Source organism: Penicillium angulare (assembly GCF_028827245.1).
Source record: "Penicillium angulare strain IBT 27051 chromosome Unknown utg000003l_segment0_segment0, whole genome shotgun sequence".
Classification (NCBI taxonomy): domain Eukaryota; kingdom Fungi; phylum Ascomycota; class Eurotiomycetes; order Eurotiales; family Aspergillaceae; genus Penicillium; species Penicillium angulare.
In genome coordinates this window covers 1512263-1538278 of record NW_026623162.1, presented here as the reverse complement: position 1 = coordinate 1538278, position 26016 = coordinate 1512263, and the positions used below count along the sequence as shown (strand labels likewise).

General features: G+C 51.2%; 4 protein-coding genes across 4 annotated transcripts; all 4 read left to right on the top strand.

The window, feature by feature from the left end:
- Positions 1-383: 383 nt before the first annotated feature.
- On the top strand, positions 384-1488 carry N7478_002731 (short chain dehydrogenase/reductase family protein; the record flags this gene model as incomplete). Its single annotated transcript, XM_056918945.1, has 2 exons — positions 384-423; positions 479-1488. The coding sequence occupies 2 exons, from the start codon at positions 384-386 to the stop codon at positions 1486-1488; spliced, it is 1050 nt and encodes a 349-aa protein (XP_056782103.1).
- Positions 1489-2544: 1056 nt separating this feature from the next.
- On the top strand, positions 2545-8519 carry N7478_002730 (uncharacterized protein; the record flags this gene model as incomplete). Its single annotated transcript, XM_056918944.1, has 3 exons — positions 2545-2986; positions 3111-3969; positions 4043-8519. 3 exons carry the CDS (start codon positions 2545-2547, stop codon positions 8517-8519), a joined length of 5778 nt encoding a protein of 1925 aa, XP_056782102.1.
- A 270-nt stretch (positions 8520-8789) lies between these two features.
- On the top strand, positions 8790-21003 carry N7478_002729 (uncharacterized protein; the record flags this gene model as incomplete). Its single annotated transcript, XM_056918943.1, has 4 exons — positions 8790-13749; positions 13804-17217; positions 17275-19352; positions 19465-21003. The coding sequence occupies 4 exons, from the start codon at positions 8790-8792 to the stop codon at positions 21001-21003; spliced, it is 11991 nt and encodes a 3996-aa protein (XP_056782101.1).
- Positions 21004-22358: 1355 nt separating this feature from the next.
- On the top strand, positions 22359-25308 carry N7478_002728 (magnesium transporter CorA family protein; the record flags this gene model as incomplete). Its single annotated transcript, XM_056918942.1, has 4 exons — positions 22359-22825; positions 22957-24897; positions 24980-25182; positions 25238-25308. The coding sequence occupies 4 exons, from the start codon at positions 22359-22361 to the stop codon at positions 25306-25308; spliced, it is 2682 nt and encodes an 893-aa protein (XP_056782100.1).
- Positions 25309-26016: the final 708 nt, after the last annotated feature.

The window sequence follows — 26016 nt, the reverse complement described above, 5'->3', positions numbered from 1 at the left end:
CGGAGCTTTGGTTTGTGATTATGCTATATCCATGCTATATGATATGGACTTGAGTTCTGTGCGGCTGGTGTCATTTTAAGGGGATATCTGCAAAATGAAACCATTTATCTTGAGATAATAATTGTGCATTCGACAAAAAATCATAAAGGGCTTTGGCCCATGAATAAACCACTGCCAAGCAGTCAAGCAGACTATGATTATGGTAGGATCAAGTGCAATTTTTATGCACGCGGACCTCGGTTGCCCCGCATAATCAACTCGGGCTAATTATGCCCAACAGATCAACAACTTGCATTTACTCCAACGTATTTGAACAGCTTTTGTCCCCGTGAGATCAAATCAACTAGCTTTGTATCCTTCCTAAACAGTATCATCTAGACACAATGGCATCATCTCCAGCAAGAAAATGGCCCTCGAGAGAAGGTAAGTCTCATCTGTCAGCCCTATCCTATAGCTATCACGGCGCTTACAAGCTCAGGCTTCACGGCCGACGTACTGAGTAATTGGATTCAACGCACACTGCTCGATCCAGTGAAGCTCTTACCTCTCCTCGCATTAGCCCAATACACCATCAAGGGTCGTGAGGTCATTCAATCCCGCCCTCACCTCCTCAAAGCACTCAAATCCCTCGCAACAATAGCTATCCTCCAACGACTCAGCGCTTGGCTAGACAAACGCAGCATCAACAACGCCGTCACAGACCACTACAACTGGAACAAAGAAGTTATCGTCCTAACAGGCGGCAGCGGCGGAATAGGCCGTCGCATCGCCCAACTCCTCGGCGAACGCTCCATTAAGGTCGCAATCCTAGACATATCACCACCCTCCCCCACCGACCCGCTCCCACACACCGTCCGCTTCTACAAATGCGACATCACTTCCCCAACAGCAATCGCCGAGTCCGCGTCCCAAATCCGCGCCACCCTCGGCCGCCCAACAATCCTAATCAACAATGCAGGCCTATTAACCGGTCGTACTATCCTAGGCACAACACCCGAACAAACCCGCGCGATGTTCGAAGTTAACTCCCTCGCGCACTACTGGCTTGCCCAGGAATTCTTACCAGACATGGTCTCTGATAACCATGGAATGGTGGTGACTGTTGCTTCGCAGGCTGGATATGCTGTTGCGCCCAATATGGTCGATTACTCTGCTACTAAGGCGGCGGCTATTGCTTTTCATGAAGGTTTGGCTGCGGAGTTGGTGACCAGGTACTCTGCTCCGAAGGTTAGGACTGTGCTTGTTACGCAGAGTTTTACGAGGACAACACTCATTGATCGGTTGACGCCGGAGGATTCTTTTGTTAATCCGTTGCTTTATCCGGAGACTGTTGCTGAGGCTTTGGTGAAGCAGGTTCTTAAGGGGGAGAGCGGGCATGTTATGGTTCCTGGTTCTTCGGGGTATATTGCGGAGAGGTTGAGGGGGTATCCGCTTTGGTTTCAGCATTCTATTCGGTGTCGATTGGAGAGATTGATGAGGGCTGATTGAGTGAGCTGTGGATTATTTTTTATTTATGCTTTTTTCGATTTTTTCTTTATTTTTTGCAGTTATCTGACTGGTATTGATCGGGTTCGATCGAGGTAAATATGGGTTCCACCTTAGGATCCAAGGTTCGTGCCCGGTTTTCCTACGGGTGGAGCTTGTTTACATACTCTCGCTGTTTATTATTCCCATCTTAGTCATATGTGTCTTTGTTTATGAATTGAGTTTGATATTTAGTTCTTTTCTTTGTGCATTGATTGGATTTAAACTGTTTTCAAACGTTCAAAAGAACTTGAATTTGAACCTTGGAAAATATGCTGACGTGCATCGATCCCATGTACTTATGCCCGATATATATATCCAGTCGTTACTAGCAACAACAGCCGAGGACAGACATTTTAAGCGAAAACTTGAAGTTATACTGATTGTATGTACAGCAATAGAATTGATCATAATGATTTCTTCATATATAATATACATAGATCCAGTATTCATCCTTAATGTACACACCAATTCTGCAGTAACCATGACGCTGTCGAATCTGCAGTGGCACGTGCACTCCACCTTCACCGCGATTTTGATTCGCTCCACTTAGTGCAGAGACACTTCATCCTGTGCCACCGACTCGATTGCTCTGATCCTTTTTTTTTTTTTTTTTCTCTTTTGTTCTTCTTGCATTGATACCCGACTTGTTTTGCATCGTGCATATACTCTTCCCCTCCCGAAGATCTCGAAATCTACTCAATCTTGGTACAGGTAACGGGAGTTTCCAAGGCTGAAAAAGTGTAAGTTCCCGATCGTCTGAGAGCGACCGTGGGTTCACCCTAGTACTAGAAGGACTCCGCTCGACGATCCACGGTTCAGCTCCGTTGTTTACTCCCCAAAACAAACCATAACAACGCTATTTTCCCCGACTTTTCCAGCCTCCCCCAATTCATCTATCTAACATTCAACATTCCAATCCCCTTTCTCCCCTCTCCCTTACCCCCCATTAATACACATTCCTAACCTCCCACATGGTGGCCTGTCCCGTCTGGGCATCCCTCTGAATTTCTGCCCACCATGTTCAAAGCCCTCATGGGCGGGGGCCGGTCATCCTCCGATGCCCGAAGCACGACAAGCTCCAGCTCCAGGAGCACCCGTCGCAGAGCCGATTCGACAAAATCCTCCCATAGTCGCAAATCTTCACGGGGTGACGACCGTGATCGTGGCTTGGATGAATTGTCTTACTCGCCCTCCGCTTCAGGCAGCAGACGTGCCGCGCCCAGTGTCGCCGGCGACTCTGTCGCATCGACCTATGTTACCGCCGAGCCCGATTCGATCGAAAGCCCCGATCCTATGATTATCGAGCGGACACCAAAACGCAGAGATAGCGATCGTGACAGCAAAAGCTCCCATCGCCGCGCGAGAGATCGATCTGAAAGCAGAGATCGCGATAAGAGAAAGAGTCGCAGAGCGAGTGAGAGAGGGTTGGATGATGACTTGGATAACGAGCGCGAGCGTCGTGAGCGCCCGCGCACACAATCGGGCGAGCCCTACCCCCCCCATCTCGACGTCTATGCCTCCCAGTGCGCCGACTGCGCAGTTCGCCACCGACATGGGCCCTCCTGGTTTCTCGCAATTCCCAGGCCAATTTGGTGCCGATGTGCCATCATCTGGATCGCCTCATCATGGTGCCTCGCCAGAGACACATGATCCACATATTCAACATCAGTTCCCTGGTCAGTTCCCGACCGATGTAGCGCAACCTTATTATCCTCCTAATAATCCTGCAGGCGCGGCGGCAGACTACTACGGCGACCAAGGTCAATCTGTTTCGGAACAGCCCGGTGTTCGACCTCACAAACCGCCTGTGATTCCCAACAGCCAAGCTCACCTGATGACAGCTTCCCCCTCTGTTAACCCCCCTCCAGAGCCCAGTACTATGGGTCAGGTTGGTGCGGCCGCAGCTTACTTTGATGATGAATTTACAGTCCCCGAGGCGACAGTACCAGCAAAGCCTACTTCATCGAGACCGCCAAAGCCTGGGAAGATTTCCTCCAAGCCAACCTCATCAAGCGCTATCCCTACTGCCGCTGCCGCTGCTGGCGTAGCTGGCGCAGCTGCTTATGGACTTAGCGGAGGCTCGTCTTCTTACCATGAGGAATCCCAACATTCGACTTCTGCGGTACAACAATCAACCTCATACTCGCAGTCAAACTCGTACCCGCAGCCGGCTGCCACAAGTACTAACAGGCCGCCTCAATCTCAATCTCATTCTCATTCTCATTCTCATTCTCATGGCGTCGGCACTGGTGTTGGCGTTGCGGCTGCGGGCGCTGCAGCGGGGTACATGCTTAGCCATCATGACCACCCGCCTTCCTCTAACCCCGAAGACATAGCGCATTACAATTTCCACAACTATGACCACCCATCTCCTTCTCCTTCTGGTGCGCCTCCTTACACCACTGGCGCCAACAATGCAATGTTGCCCCCAAGACCCGCAGGGTACGCTATTCCCGAACCCTGGCTTTTATCCCCATGGCACTGGTGCTCTAGCACTTCGACACCGCCAGCAAAGCCCCATGTCAAAGTTTGCAGACTTTTGGCGTGACCCGGAAGGCGTCGGTCGCTTCGAAGACTACACGGAATCTATTGGTCTCTGCAAGTATTGTTTCGAACCCGGCACAAGCTCTGTTGACGCACCTCGCCAACATCATTATCATGGGCGCCGCCACTCTGCCGATCGTTACAGCAGTAGTAGTGGCTCTCGTGTAGACAAGCTCAGCCGGTACCAACCATCGGAAGATGAAAGTCGTCGACGCAAGAGATCTGGAAGGTCAAACAAGTCTACCTCTTGGCTTCCGGGAGTGCTAGCTGGAGGGCTCTTTGCAGGCAAAGAATTCAATGACTCCTACAGTGTTCGGTCTGGTCGTGTCGCTGATGAGCGCGTCTCCTCTTACGATGCTGAGACTGCCTCTATGTCTGATCGCAAAAGCTATACTTCACGAGGTGTTGTTCGCCGGCCTAGATCACCTCCACACGATCACTACCAGTCTGACTCGAAGTATTCTCGTCGTACGCGCTCTCGATCTAGATCCTCTTCAAGATCTGGCCGCCACTCGTTCGTGAAGGAGGCCGCATTGGGTGCCGCAGTTGGTGGTGCAGCACTGGCCGTGGCAAAATCACACCAGCGATCTCGCAGTCGCTCACCGGCTCGGGGTCAAAGGCGAAAGGAATCTTCTTCCAGCGCATCTTTCGTTGATGTTTCTCGACCCTCTTCAAAGTCTGTTGGTGGATTTACTTCTTTCTTTACTTCGTCTTCGGACAATCGCAAGAAGAAGCGGAGTAAGCGCAGAGGCTTTTTCTCTTTCAACAGTTCGTCCTCATCTTCGCTTGATGCGGATCTTGCTTTTGGAAGTGGTTTTTCGAAGAAAGCAAAAGCCAAGCTATCGAAGAAGGAGGGAAAGAAGAAGAAGAACGAAGATGTCAATGCCGCGATCTTGGGATTGGGCGCAACAGCAACAGCTCTTGCTGCTTCATCTCCTCATGGTCGTAGTCGGAGTACTGGCCAGATTCTCACTGCTAGAGAGTCCCGATCCCGTCATTCAAACTATGCCTCCTCCGCCAATGAAGATGAGGAGTGGATTGATGCTGAATCAGAAGATCAATCTTCCCAGAGTGTTAGCTCTGCTTTAGCATTCGGTGCTAGTAGCACTGATTCTGGATCTGACTCAAGCCCTGGCGGTTGGAACTTTTTTGGCTTCAACAAGAAAAAGAAGAAGAGCAAGAAGGAAAAGAAATCTTCCGCTGCCAATGCTGCCCTTGCAGCTGGTGTCGGTGCTCTTGGTGGTGCTGCCATAGCTTCTGTTGCCCGCGACCGTGATAGCCGAGTCTCAAGCAGCACTGGAAGCCTTCAGCAAGTCTATCCAATGGCTACCGGTGACCCCGCTCGCTTTGATGCCATCAAGATGTCTCCATCTGTTCTTTCGAGAGACCAAACACCCCTCGTTCGTCCCGGACCCATTCCTCTTCAACAACCTCAGCCTGTTACACCTGTTTCACAAGCCGTCTACACCACCCAAGGTGGCTTGCCCGGGTCTATTCCTGCATACAGCCCTGCTGATATTCCTCCTATCTTTGCCAATGATCGTGATCTGTACCGTCAGCAGGTTCAAGGCTCCCGAGAGCCCGCGTGGATCCCCGAAGACCGTCGAGAAGACTTTCGCAAGCCCCGCCGCAGAGACTCTTCCCCCATTTTCCCTGTTCAGGAGAGCTCCATTTCTGGTCCCAAGCGTCGATCCACAACCAAGGATCTGGCCTCCGTCTCATTCGCCTTGACAGATGAACAAACCCGTCAGCAAGATCGACGTGACAGAAAATCGCGCGATGACTTCTCAGAAGAGCCCGTGAAATTGGTCGATCGCGAAGAAGAGGAAGCGAGACAGGAGAAGTCCAGACGTGAATTTGAGCGTCGTGAATACGAGCGCCGGGAGTATGAACGTCAGGAGTTTGAGCGTCAAGAAGCTGAGCGCCAAGAAGCTGAACGTCGAGAGACTGAGCGCCAAGAGCAACGCCGCAGAGAACGAGATGAGGAAGAACGCCATCGTTGCGAGGCTACTAAAGAAAAAGATACGTATTGGAAGGATGCTGCTGAGGTTGTCGCCGCTGGCGCCCTCACCGGTGTTGCTGCTAGTACTGTTCTTTCCTCTAGCAAGTCCGATGATGCAACACCCTCCGACCGCAGTACAGATCGTTATAGCAAGAGCCGAGAGAAGCGTCGCAAGGAGCGAGAACAAGCTCGACAAGACATGGAATCATCCGTTATTGCTAAATCTGACGTTCCTGTACCCGTTGAAGACGATGCTCCAGCCGTGGAGCATAAGGAAGACCGCAGCAGAAGTTCCTCACGCCGAGCCTCCCCCGTTTACGAAAACTATGCAGACTTCTACGCACCAGAAGAGTTCAGACGTAGCCCCGATCAGCACAAGGATATCGAAGAACCTACACACCAGCCTACGATTGTTGAAATCGTTCCCGCTAGCGAGCGCGAAGACCACCAGCCTGAGAAGCAACAAGACGAGCTCTTTTTTGGACCAGAACCGTATGAAGATCGTAACCTCCCTTGGGACGTACCCGGATTGACGCTCACCAAACCTACCCCTGATCACAGCGTTAATGGCTCTGTAACTGGTACAACACCTACAGCTGGCCCTCCAGATGTTATCGTTGAAGGTCGCCAGCGAGAACTTGAACGCCACTCAGAACCTGAGCAACAACCCCAGCCCGAACCCGAGCCCGAGCCAGTGCGCGAAGCAGAACAGGAGTCCGAACCCGAATGGAAGCCGCAAAGATCCACGACTGGCTCTCGAGTCTCCTGGGGCCACGACAAAACCCATGAATACGAAGTTTTCTCCTCTTCTGAGCATGAGCCGACTGATTATGATATTTCCCCACTGGATGATTCTAATAAAGATTTCGCCATGACCCCACCTGACGACAAGTCTCGAGATATTACCAGCAACCGTGATATTGGAACTGATATCGAGTTTGCTGCCATTGTCGCCGCTGGAACTGAAGCTGCTGGATTCGATCCTTCGGTCGTGATCAATGACCCCAAGTACCATACCCGTACTTCTCCACCTGGCTCTGAAGATGAAGGAACTTTCTCTCCTCGCTCTAAGTGGATAGAGGACCAGGATAAATCTCATGGATTTGTCGAAGGCGAGATTGAGAATGACGAGTCAAACAAGTCTAGGGATATGCAGCCATCCATCGAGCATGTCATCGAAGCTGAGCCACTCTATTCTGAGCCTGAAGCCATCGAAAAGAACATCGTATCCCCCTCCGAACCCCGCGAACGAACCTCAATTGCCCAGAGGGCGATGGAAGAATTAAATGAAAAGCGTGTACGATCTACTTCGCCCGAGAACGATGTTCTCTCCATGCCCGGTGGCTTTGATACACCTGAAGACACTCGAGAATTCTCGCAGTACCGTGACGATTCTCGCTCCGTTTTCTCTGCTCCAGTTGAGAGAGAAATTGAGACCCCGACAAAGTCTAAGAAATCACGTCGTAGCGGGGATGACTTAGAATTTTTACGTGACGCCGCTGGTCCGGCTGCTGCCGCTGCCGCTGCCGCTATTGCTGCCAAGAGCTTTGATGTGAATGAAGATGAGGACGCGGACAAGAAGAAACATCGAAAGCGCCGCTCCAAGCGTGACAGTGATACATTCTCCGTTGCTGATGACAATGATGATGCTCGTTCTGTTATGACTTTTGATGATGATGATGATGATGAAAAATCCGAGCGTCGCCGACGTCGCCACCACTCTTCTCGCGATAGCGACTCCGTTTCCCTTCCTGGTGATGATGACGAAAAGTCTGAGCGTCGTCGACGTCGTCACCATTCTTCTCGCGATGACGATTCCGTTTCTCTTCCTGGTGATGATGATGAAAAGTCCGAACGCCGCAGGCGCCGTCATCACTCTTCCCGTGATAGCGATATACTCCCCGCAGACGATGATGCCATGTCTGCAGTTACTGCCCCTGAATATGAAGACAAGTCCGAGCGCCGCAAGCATCGCCATCGCTCTTCCCGTGACAGTGTATTCGATGATACTGCTTCAATCACATCTTCTCCTGCTAGAATTGATGAGCGAGAGAAGGAGAAGCGCCGAGGCAAAGATGAGAAGGAAAAGGACAAGTCTGGTGGAATTCTGCGCAGCCTCTTTGGCTCTCGGGTGTCAACATCGGAAGAAAAGCGCCCATCGTCTCGTACATCGTCTCGATCTTCGTCTGTAGACAAGCGTGCGTCTCGAGAGGCCGTTTCTGAAGCCGGCGTTGATGATGAGAAACGGCGACGGAAGAGACACTCTAGTCATCGCAGCTCTAGCGGTGACAAGCTTGATGATTACGACTCCGACAAGGTAAGTGTGAAGAGCGAGGCGAATCTGGAGGAGTACAGATCGAAAAGACAAGAGAAGGAGGAGAAGCGCCGACAACGTTACGGAGACATTGTCGATTCGGGGAGACGTCGGGATTCTGAGAAGGTATAATATTCTGAATTTTCTTTTTTTCTTATTGACTTCTTGTTTATGTTGTTGCACGCCTCATTTGTACACTTTATGTGCCATATAGTTACCTACTCTTCTGGATATTTTCAGCTACGCCCTGATATATCCAAATTGCACACACCCCAAACCAGAACAAAAAAAACAGAGTTACATTTACTAAGCATTTCATTGGTATTATCCCATGTACAGGACTGGAAACAATCGGAACATAATGACGACGGCGAAAACTCTTTTTTAGAGGAAAGCCTCGAAATGCCACCCGCGGCTGAGCGCGTTGAAAGCGGTGCTTCGGGGCTTGAAAACATGGCAGAGGGTGCTGCTTTCGCAGCAGCTGGCTTAACGTTGGGAGAAGAAATCGTTCACAATCGTCCAAGAAGCCAATCTGCTTCCCCTCGTCCTACTGAAAAAGCCCTTAATGCCACCCCGAAGTCCCAAAGTAGACCCTCCTCCCCTGAAACATCTCGAGACCACACCCAATCTCGACGGATGTCCATCAACCGCTCGACTGAATCGCCAACCGCAGTGCCTTTGCACTTCCGCCGACCCCCAACATCTCCTAGCCTCCAACGCTCGATACCTGCTGAGTTCCCTATAACGCCTGGTTCTTCAGGATCTCCACCTCAATCTCGCCATCGTCGCCCCAAATCTGTTGAGTACTCTGGTGAAATGCGCCCAATGTACCTTGTTGAGCAGTATGGTGCATCTAAGACAGAGCCAGAAGTCGACGAACAACTTCCATCCCTCCCATCCAGCAAGACTTCCTCTCGCGCTCCGTCCGTTGAAAACCTCCGATCATTGCATGATGAAGATGCCGTTCGAAGCTGGGAGCCACTTGATCCTACTCCGCTTGATTCTAGTCGGAGACCTTCAGATTTGACGATTTCGACTGAACGTGCGAATGAATACGAAGATCAGGACCTGCTCGGCTCTCAACAAGCAACGCCTACAGCCGAAGACTTTGGTGAGAGTCTCGAGCGTGCCAAGAAGCAAAAGCAAAAGCCCGAGTTCTATACTCTTGAGGACTTATTGGAAGAGAACCCTGATAAGGGTCGCGATGTTCCTCCTTCTGAATCTACGGAGGCCCCCCCTTCCGCTTCAGGATCAGTTATTGCCGTGAAAGACCTACCGGAAGATATCGCTACTATTCAGGAACATGACCGCGATATCACTGTTCAGCCGGAGTCTGTTCATGAGGAGACCTCTGAAGAGAAGCCCTCCGAGAATACTGCAACTGAGCTCGGACTTGCTGGAATCGCTGGTGCTGCTGCCATCGCTGCCGCCGAATCCTACGAGGAAGCTCCTGAATCCACGGACAAGGAGCTGCCGCAGTCCACCGAGCAGCCAGTTGCTGATGAAGCTACTGATTTGCCGCCTGCTTCCGGCGATAAATCACTCGATTTCTCGGATATTGCCCATGATGCTGTCGCCGAGGAGTTAGGCGAGCCTGGCGCCACAATTGAAGAGCATCCTCCCCAGCAACTTGAGCATCAAGAATTACCGGTGGACGCTGAAGCTAGCAGAGAATTAGCACCTGAATCTTCTGAACAGCCCGTTGAGCCTGTCCAGCCTGAGACAGTCGAAGAGGCAGTTGTTGAAGAGGCCAAGGAATCGAAGTCTCAGAAGAAAAAGAAAAAGAAGGCAAAGAAGAAGCAAGGTAGTGAGAGCGTTGATACTCCTGCTGAGGCTTCATCGGTTGGCGAGGAACAAGCTACTACCGCCGATATCCCCTCTACAGAGCCTGAAGCCGTTCCAGCTGTTGAGACAAAAATTTCGGCTGAATCTCAGCCCGAGCTCACTGCTTTGGAGACTTCTCGAGATATTGATGTCGAGTCTGTACCCGTTATTCATACCGAGGAGCATGCTGAGGCCCCCGCTGTAGTGGACGAACAGCCCCAGCCTGAGCCCACCTCTGTGGAAAGGTCAGGAGATATCAATCTTGATTCCGATATTGTTCCTCCCATTGAATCCGTGGAAGCTGCCGCTATTGCTACTGAGGATCAGCCGCAGCAAATTCCCGACTCCATCACATCTGCTCCAACCCAATCCGATGCACCGGCCGAAGCTGAAGTTGCTGCGCCAGAAGTGAACGAGGACGAACAGGACAAGGACACTCAGGGTCTTTCCAAGAAGGAAGCACGCAAGGCCAAGAAGAAGAACAAGAAGAACAAGAGCGTTTCTTCACTTACTCAGGATGAGAATGTGTCTGCCGATGTGGCCGAGAAGACCACCGACGAAGCAGCTGTTCCAGCTACCGAGTTCCAACCCCAGCCAGAAGAAAATGCTCCTCCTGAGGTCCAAGAAGACGCCGAAGCTAGCCGATCTCTTGAGGCTCCAGTTGTGGATGAGTCTGCAGAGAAAGAAATCCCTGTCAGTGATGCCCCTGCGCAAGCTGAGGAAGACTTTTCCGGATTCCAAGAAGCTCGCGAGATTCAGGAATCTGCAGAGCCTGTTTTCGTTGAGGCAATTGAGTCCTCTGAACCTATCCCGACAGTAGAAATTGAAGAACAGAAACCATCAGATGAGGTCACAGCACAGCCAGAGGATGCCCAGCCAGCTTCTGCCCCTGCAGAGACTCCCCAGGAAGCCGCCGAAACAGATGAAGATGCCTTTGAGGAGGCCGTTGAAGAACAACCCGAGGTTCCAGAGGAAAAGAATGATATTGAACCTGAACCTTCTGCTGAGCCTTCCGCCGAACCTGTGACCGAAGTCATCCCCGAAGCTGTCACAGAAGCTATTCCTGCCTCCGAGTCCCAGGAAGCTCATCCCCAAGAGCCATCAGAGACACATTCGAAGAAGAGCAAGAAGAACAAGAAGAAGAACCGGAAGTCTGTTGTCTCCGAAGGAAATGAAGCTCCTTCTGAAGAGAAGCCATCTGCCGAGTCACAACCCGAGCCCGACCAAGCTACCAGAGAAATCGACCTTGAACAGCCAGCGACTACCGAGCCTTCTAACGATGAAACTCCGATTGCCGAAGAAATCCGCCCCTCTGAGCCCGAAGAGACGACAAGAGATATCCCAGAGGAGGTCCCTGAGCAAATTGAGGCACCAAAGGAGCCTGAGGTTGTGCCAGCTGCCGATGCCGAGCCAACGCCCGTTGAACCTGTAGAGCCCGCAACAACTGTCGTGGAAAATGAAGTTCAGTCTGTTGGGAATGTCGAGGCTGAAGCTGAACCCGAAGTTCCTTTGACAGCTGCGCAAAAGAAGGCTGCGAAGAAGGCTGCCAAGAAGAAGGCGAAGCAGCAGAGCGTTTCCTCGATTCCGGATGAAGATAAAACAGCGGAATTTGCGCCTGCTGATCCTTCTGTGCACCCTAATTTCGCTGGGCCTACTGAGTCAACCGAACCCGCTACCGAGTCTGCCGAAATTGCTCCTGAGATTGTTACTGAAGCTGCTGTTGAGCCTGCTGTTGAGTCTACTGAGCCGGTTTCTGAGTCTGCTGAATCTGCTCAGCCAGCCGAGGATCCTCAGCCCACCGAGCCTACAGAGTCGGAAGCCCAACCTATTGAGCCCGATACTCAGCCTGTCGAATCTGAGGCCATGCAGCCTGCACTGACAGAAGCTGCCGAGACCGAAGCTACTTCAACCGAGCAGTTGCAAGAAACAGCTGCCTCGGAAGGACTCTCAACGGAGACTGAGCAACCCAAGGAGCTGGGCCTCAAATCAGACGTTCATGACCCTGAGCCCACCGTAGATGCCGTTAAAGAGGCCCCTGCCGAGCCGGCCGAGAGAGAGGCTGTCCAAGAGGTGACTCCGGCGCCACAAGAGACACCAGAAGTTGAACAGTTGTCCGACGAGCCACCGCCTGGTTTATCGAAGACCCAGAAAAAGAAGTGGAAGGAGAGGCAGAAGAAGCTCAAACAGCAAAGTGTAAGCTCTGTCCCAGAGGACTCGAAGCCCACTGAGCCTGAACCTGCTCCCGAGACCGAAGTATCTGAGCCAAGCAAAGAAATCGAAGCCCCTGCAGCTGAGCCGGCCAATGACGTTACTGCTGAGTCCCACAAAAATATTGAGCCTTCTATCGTTGAAGTCCAAGTTCCCGAGGAGACTCCAGCGCCCGCAACTGAGAACGATGTAGCGGTGCCTGAGCAGGACGCTCAAGTGACGACTGATGCTGAAACCCTTTCTGCTGATCTTGAAAATGTCGAGTCTACGCGTGATATCGTACTCGATGAGGTAACTAGCCCAGCTGAGACGGCCCAGGGAGAAGAAGAGAAAGGCGAGCCATCTGAGACTCAACAGCCTGCAGATGACGCTACCCCGGCGCCCGCTAAGGAGGTCGCCTTTGCCACCGAAGAGACTGAGCTAGCAAAGGATGAACCTGTATCTACACCTGCAGAGTCTGAGCAACCCGTTGAGCCTGAGCAACCCGTTGAGCCTGAGCAACCCGTTGAGCCTGAGCAGTCTACCGAGCCTGAGCAGCCAAAGTCTGCAGCTGAAAAGAGGAAGGAAAAGAAGAAAAACAAGCGGAAGTCCAAGCAATTGGAGGCTGAGACTCCCATCGAAGCTGAAGCTTCTTCTGAACAGACTGCCGTAGAACAAGCAGATGAAAAAACCGCCGATGTTGATTCTTCCCCTCCCATCGAGGTTCCTGCCTCGGCAGATGACGAGGCCCTCAATGTTGACGAGGCCCTCAATGTTGACGAGGCCCTCAATGTTGACGAGGCCCTCAATGTTGATGAGCCCTCAATTCCATCGGAGACTGAGCCCAAGGCTGAGTCTGAAGAAAGCCAAGAGGTGCCCGCTGTCAACAAGGAAGTCTCCCAGCAGCCACCAACCCAGGATGTTCCTTTGGATACACCTGAGCCCGTTTCTGAACAGACAGCAGATGTTCCCCTTGAGTCTTCAGCTACTGAATCTGGCGCGATTAATGAGATTCCAGACGAGACTACCAAGGAGCCTGACACCACCGCCGAAGGATTCCCTGAGCAGAAGCCCTCTGAAGAAACGAACGATGTGGAAAAATCCATGGATGAGACTCCCATTGCTGAACCCTCTTTGGAACTTCCTGCTGTGGGTGAAGAGAGTACCACACCTACAGAATCTGCGACTGTTGCGCCAGCCGAGGAAGCTGAGTCTACTTCTACGAGCTCCAAGAAGAAGAATAAGAAGAAGAAGAAGAAGGAACAAGCTGCCAGTGCGGACCAAGATTCGCAAACCGAATCCCAGCCCCAGTCTCCAAAAGCAGAGGAGCCTCATACTGAGCCACTCCCTGGTAAGTACAATTCACGTTAATTCCGAGGAGGACTGGCTAACAATTGATTGATAGAACCATCTGAGAAGCTTGACGAGTCAAACATAGATGAAGGTCAGAAAGAAATTTCTTTATCTGACCAGCCAAGCACCGAGACCACAGAACCGGATATTCAGGCAGCCTCTCAGGAATTGAAGGGCAGTGAACTTCAAGAGACTCCCATTGGTAAGCGGGCCCGGGATCCCATTGTACATGAAATTATGCTGATGTATGATGTTATAGAAGGAACAGAACAGCTCGACGAGGCAAGCCTAAATGATGCTCTACAAGAAACGTCTACAGCGGACCAGCCAACTAGTCAGATCGAAGAGACAGAAGCCCAAGTTATGTCCACCAAATCAAAGAAGAAAAAGAAGAAGGACAAGCGCAAATCTGTTTCTTTTGAGGATGGCACTGATATGGCTCAGGCCGAGGCAAAGGCCGAGGAGCAGCCAGCAGTCGAGTCCACTGCTCCCGCGGACAGCACTGAATTACCGGAATCTGTGTCTGTTGAGCCCACTCCAGCCCTAGAAGCGACCGAGACACCCGTCAAATCGGAGGAGCTCAAAGGACCCGTCGAACACTCTCTTGGGCAAGACACACTTGAGACCAGTCCGGCTCAAAGTACAGCAGATGAGGCCCCCAGAGACATTTCTGAGGCTTCTGAGGCTGTCGAAGCTATCCACGCGACCTCCGAGCCAGAAGAAAAAGAGCAGTCTCTGCCTGAGCCTTCCGTCGAAGAGATGACTAAGGAGCCAGAGAACAGCCCCTCGACTGAAGTCCAAGTTGATGAGCAGCCTGATAGTGCTGAAGGCCCCGCAACTCCAGCTGCTGAAGCCGAGGAGGAGGAAGAGGATCCCGAATGGGCCAATTTATCAGCCAAGGAGCGTAAGAAGCGCAAGAAGCAGAAGGAGAAGGAGCGCAAGAAGAAAGCCAAGTCTCTGGAGTTGACCCCAGAAGAACCTTCTGCTCCTTCTAAGGCACCCGAGGAACCAGAAATTGCTGCTGAGCCTCAACCTGACAATAACTCTCAGCCCGCTGCAATCGAGGACATCCCCGCCGACGATAGCCAGGTGCCCAAGCCAGACGACAACCAAGCTTCTGAAGCCCAGCCCGAGGATATTTCTACCGAGCAACAACCAGAGGCAGCTGTCGAGCCCAATGAGACTGAGGTATCTGAGGCTGCTCAGCCCACTGAGCCCGAGCCGACAACCATAGAAACCGAAGATGCCGGCAAGGAAGAGATCGCCGCTCCAAAAGAATTGGAAGACCCCCAACCTCCCGCCAAGAAGGAAATTGAGCCTTCGACCGAAGAAGCGGGCGCTTCTGAACCAACTACCGAGGCGGAACTCGATGTTGAAATGACCGCCGAGGAGCGACGTAAAGCTAAGAAGGCCGAAAAGAAAAAGAAGCGAAAGTCCAAGAATGTCAGCGCCGAAGAATCTACAACCGAATCGCCTGCCGATGAGTCGACGACCTCAGCACAAGAATCAACCTTGCCCGCGACCACAGCAGCTGGTGCCGAAGCCGTTGCCCCCGAAACAGCCTCTACGGAGCAGATTGCACCCGAAATGGCTCCCTCGCCCGCGGAAGATGACGGTAAAGACATTCAGTCCCACGACACACAAATGCCCGACTTACCGGCACAAACATTGACTTCGACTGATGACATCGTATCTTCGCAGGTAGAGCAGCGGCAGTTAGAGAGTCGTTCTTCAGATTATCCTCCCCCTCCCGTGCTTGAGCGTTCAAATGATTTTGGCGATGTGAGTGAGTCTGCTGTGAAAGAGGAGGGTGTTGGTGTTGCTCCTGTGACAGAGGAGCCACAAATTTCAGAGGAAAAGGAGGTTGGTTTTGATGTTGATGCTACGAAGGAGAATGTTGAAGAATCTACGGTATTGGAGGAGACCGCAGAAAAGGAAACTGATAGAAATGTTGATTTGAAAGAGATGCCATCTGCACCAGAAGATGAGGTGGCTGAGAAGGAATTAATACTTGAGGTGCCCCCCGAGGCGCCAGTTGAGACCCCCGTTGAGACGGAAGGAGGAACCGTTACGCCTGTTAGCGGCGAAGCAATTCCCGCCGAGGAGTCCGAGAAGTCTAAGAAGCAGAAGAAGAAAGATAAGAAAAAGAAGAAGAAGGTCCAAGAAGGGGTGGCAGAGGAGGAGCCTCTTACCCAGCCAGAATCACCGGCTGTCACCGAAGGCCAAGAAGCTGTTCCTGAACCATCCCAAGAGCTTGGAGCCGAGGAAGCAGCTGAAGTCGAGCCGGTGGCCGCTGTCGAGGAGCCCGAAGCAGTTGTTGTTGGTCAGACCGAAGAAACCAACGACGCAGCTGAGCCCAATGTAGCTGAAAATCTCGACCTTTCAAAAGAGATTGAAGCTACTGAGGAACAGCCAGCTTCTTTGGACGAGCCCCTGCAAGCCGAATTGGGGAGGAAGATGAGCAAGAAGGAGAAAAAGCGTGCGAAGCAACTTGAAGCACAGGCCAAGGCCCAGGAAGAAGAGCAAGGTGAAGCGGCTGAGCGATCTCTAGATACTGAGATTCCCGAAGCTCCTGCACCAGTGCAAGAAGAAGCAGCAGTCACGGAGCCAGTAACTGCCGACGAAGACCCCGTTCAGCCTTCCGATAGTGCCGAGCGGATTCCTGAAACTGTCGAATCAGTTGGTGCCGAAGAGCAGGAAACAGCTACCAGCAATGAAATTGAAGCCGCGGAGGTCTCCCCAAAGACACCTGTACAGGATGCACAAGAAGATTCTACCACAGATGCCCCGCAAGAGATAGCAGTTGCGGAACCTACCGCAGAGGAATCTGCTGATGAATTCAAAGGCCTGAGCAAGAAGCAGCAGAAGAAAAAGAGAGCCGAGAAGGCTGCCGCCGCCGCCGCCGCCGCCGCAGCTGCCGTTGCTGTCGAAGACGATAAACCCTCTGAGCAAGATACTGCCGTCGAGGAGCCTACCACAGCCGATAAAGCCTCCGGACCGATCGAAGCATCAGAAGATGTCTCGACCCCTGCAGCTGATGACGATTTACGACCTCATTCAGTGGAACGCGATCTTGAGGAGCAGCTCGAGCCAACCTCCAACGAACCTGTTGAAGATACTGCCGAGAGGGAAATTGAAACCATCGAGCAACCAACAGAGGCTACGGAGGAGTCAAGCGCAAATCTCGACAACGTGGTTCAAGAAGACGTCTCTGTCGAGCCCGAAACGCCTGAGCTGTCAAAAAAGGCAAAGAAAAAGGCAAAGAAGAAGTCTAAGCAAGAGCCTGTTGACCAGGCGGGCCCATTAGTTAGTGAAGAGTTGCCTCAAGCTACGGATCTAGCCATACCCTCCGAGAGCCTTGACGCCACTCGCGACATCGAGGCGTTTGGTGAAGACGAGGCAAGCAAAGCCGTCATCGAACCTGAGATTGAGACCCCAGATCAGGGAGAGTCGACTGCTCGGTCCCGTAAGTTTGACCTACAATAACATGAATTTTAGTCCCCTATTGACCTTGAAGTTTTAGTTGAAGAGCTAGAGGCCCAGCAGCCAGAGCTTATCGAGAAGCACGAATCTACCGTCGCTGTTGCTGAGCCTGAAGCAAACAAGAGTGTTACTGAGACACTTGGACAGGATGTCTTCCTGGAAGAAATACAGAAGAGCGAGGATGAGGTGCCTCAGGTACCGACTCCGGTGGATGGTGACCTCGAAGCAACCGAAGAGGCACCACAGCCAGAAGCAATTGTACTTGATCTAAAGAAGATGTCCAAGAAGGAACTGCGAAAAGCCAAGAAGAAGGGTCTCATTTTGGAACCTTCCCCAGATAATGATGCTGTAGAAGACAAGGCAGCTGAGGTCGCAACGTCCGAGGCAGTTACAAGCGTTGAGGCATCTCCCACCGAAGAATTACAAGCCGCAGTCGATCCTCAGCACACGCAAATACCGGAGGCGGATCCTCTGCCCATAGATGAATCTCCCGCAGAGGCTGCTCAGCCATCCGAGGCTGTGGGGTTCATTGACAAGGAATTCGCGGTTGAAGAAACCGATCTGAAAGCTCCAACACTACGTGAGCCAAACCAGGAGGACGAAGAGTGGCCTGCGATCGAGTGGGACCACAACAAATCTGCCAACGCTGAGCCACTCTTTGATCAAATTGTCGAGGTTGAGCCTGAAGTGCCCAACCCTGTTCCCGAAGTCATTGAGGCCTTCGATGAAAATGCCATCCCCTCAGAACTACAGGAAGCAAATGAGCCGGAGGTTGCCGTTGAGCAGCCACTTAGCAAGAGTGCCAAAAAGAAGGCCAAAAAGAACAAGCGCAAGTCAGAGCAAGCAACCCCGGCAGAGTCTGAAGAGTCTGCCCAGGAGCCATCTCATAAGAAGGTTGACCTTGCCTCCGATTCCCATCCTGAGCCGGCAATCGAAACCCCAGCGCCCAAGGAGATTGAGACCGAGCCTCCTGCCAGGACTACGACTCCCGGAGGCTCTACTATTGCCAACCTTTTCCCCGACATACCCCGCGCAGGGTTTCGCCTGAAACGATCAACACCGTCGGTAAAAGATAGTGCTCATGAAGAGATGACAGCGGACTTGGAAGCGAATCGCGACATTGCGATCCCCATCTCGGAAGCACTCCCCAACGCTCCTATTAACACCAAAGAAATCGTTGAATATAGCGCGGAGGCGCCTTTGGAAGCTACAAAGGACATTGATTTATCAATGGAACAGGATACCCCTCCAGCGGAGGTTCCTTCTACGGAAGAACTTACACAGGAGCCAGAGCTTCCCGAGCATGACGAGCGTTCCTTGGAAGAACCCTCAACTACCCCTATGCACTCCACCTCAAAAGAACGATCTTCTACACTATTTGGCTCATCGCCTTCTACTCGAACCGAAGAGTCATCTTCTCCCCGGCATCTCCTGCCATCACAAATGGAGACTGTCGCTGAATCTCCATGTGGATTACGCCGAACTCCCTCCGTTGTCCACGGGCGACACGAAGAAACCCCCCGAACTTGGAACTTGGAAGAACCGACCATCGCAGCCGTGCGGGCCCCTTCCCCATCCCGGTCACTGTTCGGAGGTCCGTATGGAGATGACTCGATTTCGCGACCCCGGACTCCGCTAGACACGATTGCGGAGCAAGAACCAGCCGCCGGGAGCAAATCGACCATGGCTCAGCACGGGACGCCCCGTCTGGAGATCAAGCCCGAACATGTTCTTCCACCTTCACGATCACCTGTACGACCTGTCACCCCCGTGCGGAAATTTACAGATACTTCTCGAGACCGAGAGGCATGGCCGACACCGGAAAATGAACAAGCTCGTCGCAGCCAAGATGACCTTTCTCGAAGCCGAAGCTCTGGCGACTCCCCAATTTTAAAAACACCCGAGCAAGGCATGCCTGTTCTAAAGCCTAGCGGTAGCAAGGGAAAACTACGTCGCACGAATCGGAGCACGAGTAGTGATCTGCGGGCGGCTAGTCGTGCGCTAGACGATTCCCAGCCTCCCCCAAATCTCGATCTCGATCAACTTCCTTCTTCTTCCTCTTACGACCCCGTCACCGACAAGGGCAAGCGTCCCCTACGAAACATGTCGGATGTCTATGTAAGTTGATAGTTTATTCTTTTTCTTTTTCTTTTGATTATCTGAATTTTCCGATCGGTTTAATTTGGCGGTTGCTTGGTGTTTGTTTACTAATGTTGTTGTTTTTTATTAGGAGGGTTGGGGTGAGACGCCCAGTTCCCCGCGGTCGCCCAGCCGACCGCCTAGTGTCCGCCGTCGCCGCAGCATGCAACACTTACAAGATATCGAGTCCCGTCTCGACCAACTCATTTCAGAAAATAGATTGCTCGTCGCTGCTCGTGATGAAGCTGAAGACAGATTGCGCAATGCTAGCGTCGCTCGCCGAAAGAGCGACCAGGCTCTCAACACTCGTGGCGCCGACTTGCGGGACAAAGAAGCCGAGGTGGAACAACTAAAGAACTCGGTGGACTGGCTACAAAAAGAAATGACCCGCCTCACCCAGGAGAATGAAGGCCTGACAGCATCCAATGCCGCCCTCACGGCAGCCCACGCCGCTGAAGTCGGCAACGTGCGCGAATCGTCGACGCGCGAGCTGGATGTGCTACGATCACAACATGCAGACTTGTCTAGCCAACTTGACGATCGCGTTCGACAAGAAATCGAGTCTGCCCTGGCGCAAAAGGATACTGAGCTGCGCCGTCTCCGTGGAGAATTGGAGGCAGCTCGCGACAAGGTCAAGGAACTTCAGCAGCAGATCTCCGCGTCGGTAAATGACAATGCACTTGTCTTCCGGGATGAGGATTACTTTGACGCTGCCTGCCAAAAGCTTTGCGGTCACGTTCAGCAGTGGGTGCTGCGCTTCTCAAAACACTCCGATCACCGTCGCTGCCGAGCTCTGAGTGAGCTGCATGACGAGAAGATCGCTGATCGTTTCGATAATGCCCTCCTCGACGGCTCTGATGCCGATTCCATTCTTGCTGATCGAGTTCGTCGACGTGACATCTTTATGTCCGTGGTGATGACCATGGTCTGGGAATACATTTTCACCCGATACCTGTTTGGCATGGATCGGGAGCAACGACAGAAACTTAAGTCCCTTGAGAAACAATTAGCTGAAGTTGGTCCTCGTCGCTCCGTACACCGTTGGCGCGCAACCACTTTAACTTTGCTGTCTCGTCGCCCCGCTTTCGCCTCCCAGCGTGAGAGCGACACTGAAGCCGTCGCTTTAGAAATCTTCGGCACTCTGTCTCGCGTACTTCCACCCCCCTCCCAAGTCGAGGCACAATTACTCGAATCCCTGCGCAAGGTGTTGCGTGTTTCTGTCAACCTCTCCCTTGAAATGCGCACTCAATTGGCGGAGTTCATCATGCTCCCTCCGCTGCAGCCTGAATATGACACCAATGGAGACCTAGCCCGTCAGGTGTTCTTTAACGCATCACTGATGAACGAACGCAGTGGTGAAACCAGCTCCAACGATGAGTTGGAATCTGAGCAGGCTGTTGTACGCATAGTACTCTTCCCTCTTGTTGTCAAGAAGGGCAATGATGTTGGCGAGGGCGACGATGAAGTTGTCGTCTGCCCTGCTCAAGTCCTCATCGCCCGCCCTGGCAAAGACAAGAAGGTCTCTCGCATGGTGAGTGGAGACCGGATGTCCTTGGACCACCCGAACAAATCTGTCCACAGTATAGCCCCCTCCACGTTTACAATGGACATGGGAAGTAACCAGTTCTGAGGCGTCACACTCTGATCTGTTTATTCTCACTGACCCTGTATACATCATGCGATATGACGTTTTTGTTTTCTTGTTATTATTTTCTTTTTTTTTCTTCTTCTCGGATGGTGCAAAATGGATATTGTGGCGTCCTGGCTTTATCTACGAGTTCGGTTAATCTCTAAAGCCAAGGATGGCATGGGTTGATTTGATGTAATCTGGAGTTGATTATTTGTTTACGTTTTTCTTTTCTTGTCTCTTATGTTTGATCTATTCTTCAATCATGGAAGATAACGGCCGCTGGACATGTATTTACTATCTTTGATGTCTGATGAGTGACGACGACCTTGTACTTCTGGCATGCCAATTGTAATAGAGTCATTCTACATACCATATAATTCTGGTTATCTCATATTTGCTTCTTCATAATCCTGTCTCGTTTGGAATTGTAGAGTCTTGGGTGCCCCTGGATGCCTTAGTGCGTATAGATGTAGTGCACTTTCCAAGCAAACAGTAGCGACTCAGTGATTCTCAAGATTCCGGCTCATCGGATGGTACTCAATCTTCCCAGTGACTCAATTTGTGCATTCCAGAGCCAGAAATATGAGAGATGATGGTTCGACAGTCTCGTTGTATTGAGTTGAGCCTCGTGGACATAGTGGATATAGTCAATTATCCACAGCATAACCAACGGGGCAAGGTGCTATGCGTTTATATGATCGAGTTATCCTTTAAAGGATCAATGCAAATAAGTATTTATTACTGCCACCTTGATATTCTAGAAAATAGACAAGAAACCCTTTTATATAAAAGTTATCATGGTCTGGTGTAGCTGCCATGCTTGTTGAACTGTTCTATGCTATGACGTGGTTGACATCTTCCCGCTCGCTCCAACCTTGCAAGTAAAGTATCCACCATCGTGACGATCTTCCACTTTCTTTCCAGCATTCCAGCTTTTCAGCAAACTTCCTGTGCAACTTATTGTAAATTCTTATTTTTGATTATTTGTATCCTGTCTCATCTGGATTGATCGCTTTGTTTGGCAGAGTCTAAAGCTTCATGTTCCAGACTGCATTGCCACCACTATCTTCTCTCTCCACTTCCACCTTCCAGTCTGCATCTCGACCATCACTAAAACACGCCGATCTTCCTGCACTTGTCATGATATCGTCTTGTGGGCCTGGTCGCATGGGATTCAAAGACTGGAGCTACTAGGGGTATCTCAAAGGGTTTCTATCGCCGACATAGTTACCTCCAATTTAACTCGGTCGGCTTGTGCGATCAGCGGACTTTATTCAACCCCTTCTCTGAGCTGCCGACGGCCAAAGCTCATCAATCCGAGCAACGATTGGACTGGCGTAATATAAGCCGCAGCCATGGACCCTCCTCTTACGCCGACGCCAGGTTTAGGGGATCTTCGACTAACACAATCCTCCTCTTCCTCTCCTGGCCCTAGATTACGCCCCCAGCAAACCGACTATCCACTTTCCACTGATAACAAAACTGGGAAGGGTCCAATGGGCGGTGCGGGCCAAGATCAGGCTTCGGCCACGTCCTCCGGGGCCCGCCTTCAAACCCCCGCGCCTGATAATCATGCTGCTGGCAAATCCAAGGCCAGTAAGCGCAAGAACCGCCGACGCAAGCCTAAGAATCGCAAACAATCGTTCCTACCACCTGCCTCTGAAACAACACATGAACGACCGGTAAGCTCCTCGGCAGCTGATGGGCTTAGAGAGTCAATGGACGGCGATCGGCCAACCTCGAAGGACGATCAGTCATTTTTTAAATTGGGCAACAATTTGAGTAATACGAGCTTGGAGAGTGATGCTCTGCTTGATCATAGGTAAGGCGACTGGCTTATTTTTGCTCTTGTTCCTCTATTTCGTTCCGTGGAAGCTGAGGGGTATCTCCCTTGGGTGGATTCTTCCCCCCATTTCGTGAATCTTGCTAATCGCTGGCTCTCCTTCATCACAGAGACCAACCTATGATGCGGCCGCGCCGTGACAGCCGCCAAACTTCAACATTCCGCCCTAGTTCTCTGCTTTCTGCCTTCCGGGGGCCCGACGCACGAGCTCGAAACAGTCCTGGGGGAGGATGGCCTCAACAATATCAAGACGATGACAGCGATGGAAATGAACCCACCGATCGGACACCCTTGATGCGACGAACGACACCAGGCACTACATCGGCTCGAACCCGCTACGTCGGAGATACTCGTACAAGCCCGCTTTCTTTTCGACCCCGGCGAACATCTGCCCAGACACCCTCGTCACAATGCTCACCCGGCCACAGCACGTCGTATTTTCCAGACCAAGACCGAGAGTTTGATGTGAACAACCCTCCATCGATGCCCGGCACCCCAAAGCTGGGCCCGGAGATGAATTACGACGATGCAATGATGACTGGCGTAGAGTTTGATTTTACGACGCAAGGTCCAGAGGCTCGCAGAGACTCATACAATTGGATGAATGATGCAGTTATCAACATTGAAGGTATGCCACATCAGCATTCGGCGCCTTCATCCATTCGTTCTGGACAATCACCAACCCGGGGATTTGTTCCTCGGCGACACACTGTTCCCAATCCCCTTGAGGATGTTTGCCTACCCCAAGGAGGGTCAGAAATGGGAGATGAAGGGTCTCAATTGCCGCGAGACGAGTCTGGTGAAAGGCGGCGACGCAGACATCGACGCTGGCCCGATTTATCGGTCTTGGAGGAGTGGAGTCGAGAGGAGAAAGAAAGTCGCAATGGGGACCTTCGAGTCAAAAAAATCAATGAGCCGATGCTTGTTGAAGGTCGGCTTCGACCCCAATATAAGTTGTGGCGCCGTGAAGAAGACGAAGCCCCTTATCGTTTCACCTACTTCAATGAAGAATTCCAAAGCACCATCCACGCCCAGACCATCTCTGAGCTTGTGCAACCAGGCAGTAGTTTCCGTGAGCTATTTATCCCAGAGCCTCCAGAGCTAGAGGATTCATCATCCGACGAAGAAGAAGATGATGCCAATCATTCTGTTCAGGAGAATGCACCCAATGGAAATCCGCCACCCGCAGTGCCGAATCCCCTCAAGGATGGGCAAGATACTGCTCTACCTTCTACTACCAATGGGCATCCACAGCGGCTATCTGTCATTAGTGAAGGGCGACCTGAATCCGCTCGAGAAGTCTCACCATCTGCTTCCAATATTCCGCCAAAGCCCAAGCGGTATGGCCCTCGACCAACGTTTTGGCTAGATGTGCTTTCTCCAACAGACGCAGAGATGCGCGTGATTGCAAAGACATTTGGCATCCATGCGCTGACTGCCGAGGATATCATGATGCAGGAAGCGAGAGAGAAAGTAGAACTGTTTCGCAGTTACTATTTTGTCAATTACCGTACTTTCGAGCAGGATAGGAATAGCGAGGACTACCTTGAGCCTGTCAACATGTACGTGGTTGTGTTCCGTGATGGAATCATATCGTTCCATTTTTCACAGACACCACATCCAGCCAATGTACGACGGCGTATTCGCCAGCTTATGGACTACTTGATTCTTAGCTCTGACTGGATCTCTTACGCCTTGATTGACGATATTACCGACGTGTTTGGTCCACTTATCCAGGCCATTGAGGACGAAGTTGACGAGATTGACGAAATGATCATGCAGATGCACTCGTCCAGCAAAGAAGCATCTTCGGGTGATAGCGTACTTCCCTCTTTTGCACCCGGTGAAATGCTGCGGCGTGTTGGTGTGTGTCGCAAGAAGGTCATGGGATTATACCGACTTCTAAGCAACAAAGCCGATGTGGTCAAAGGATTTGCTAAGCGTTGCAACGAACAGTGGGAAGTTGCGCCGAAATCTGAAATTGGTCTTTATTTGGGCGATATTCAAGATCATATTATGACTATGACGGGTAATTTGACTCATTATGAAACGTTAGTTCATCTCTTGCCACTGCCCCTGGCTATAGCCTGGGTGATGTTCAATTGGGAGTCGGTCACTAACATCGTTTTACAGGATTCTTTCTCGGGCACATTCGAATTATTTGGCACAAATCAACATTCTGATGAATGAGCGGCAGGAGCAGACTGCTGATGTCCTAGGAAAATTGACAGTGCTCGGTACTATCGTTCTCCCCATGAATATTATTTGTGGTATGTGGGGAATGAACGTCAAAGTGCCGGGTCAGGACATCGACAATCTCTATTGGTTCTGGTCCAGTAAGTTTCTTCTTTTCTCTGTTATATCTGATTGAGGCTTTCTGACATCATCTAGTTACTCTGGGCTTGTTTATATTTGCCTTTGTCTCTTTCATTATCGCAAAACGAGTATATAAGATTGTGTAGATGGGGGACTCTTTTTCATCATAGCCCCATCTCCATTCCCTCGACTATAGATACCCTTGGCTGCTGTTAGCCTCTTCCGGTGGGACTTTTCGCTTTTGGATTCTTTGTAACATGGTTTCTCTACATTTACTTTCTATCTCTTCTCCCCTATTTTTTATTTATTTCTCTGGCTTGATACATGGTGTGATTCAGAGTATGCGATGGCGTTGAATTGATGACGATATACGGGTCAAAGCTTGTTGGGATTTTGTCTTTTTCACTTTCTTTGTTATTCCCCTATTTTTGGACTTGTACTTTATTCTGGATTTGGTGTGTCTGGGAACACATATACCCTCCATCATAGAATTTGCAACATTTCAGTCTCCATATAATAAACATGGTGTGCAGCTGTCCTTGTATTTGGGAGCGATGACTTCATCATACGGTGTATTATTATTACCGTTGTATTTAAGGCCAAAATCAGGCATAAACAAAGTCAACGCAATAAGTGGCTGGAAACTGCCCGGTTTGAGCAACAACTAATTACATTTATTACCTTTGGCGCGTCATCATCTCGTCTCGGTTTTTCTGCCCCAGATTCTGCATCTTGAATCTCTCAACGGTCTTGGTCTTGGTCTTCCATATCAACTACCCATCTTTCTCTCTCTCGCTCTCTTCCCTTGATCTCCTCTTTCGTCTTTCTTCTTTCCCCCCATTAAACTCTCCCTG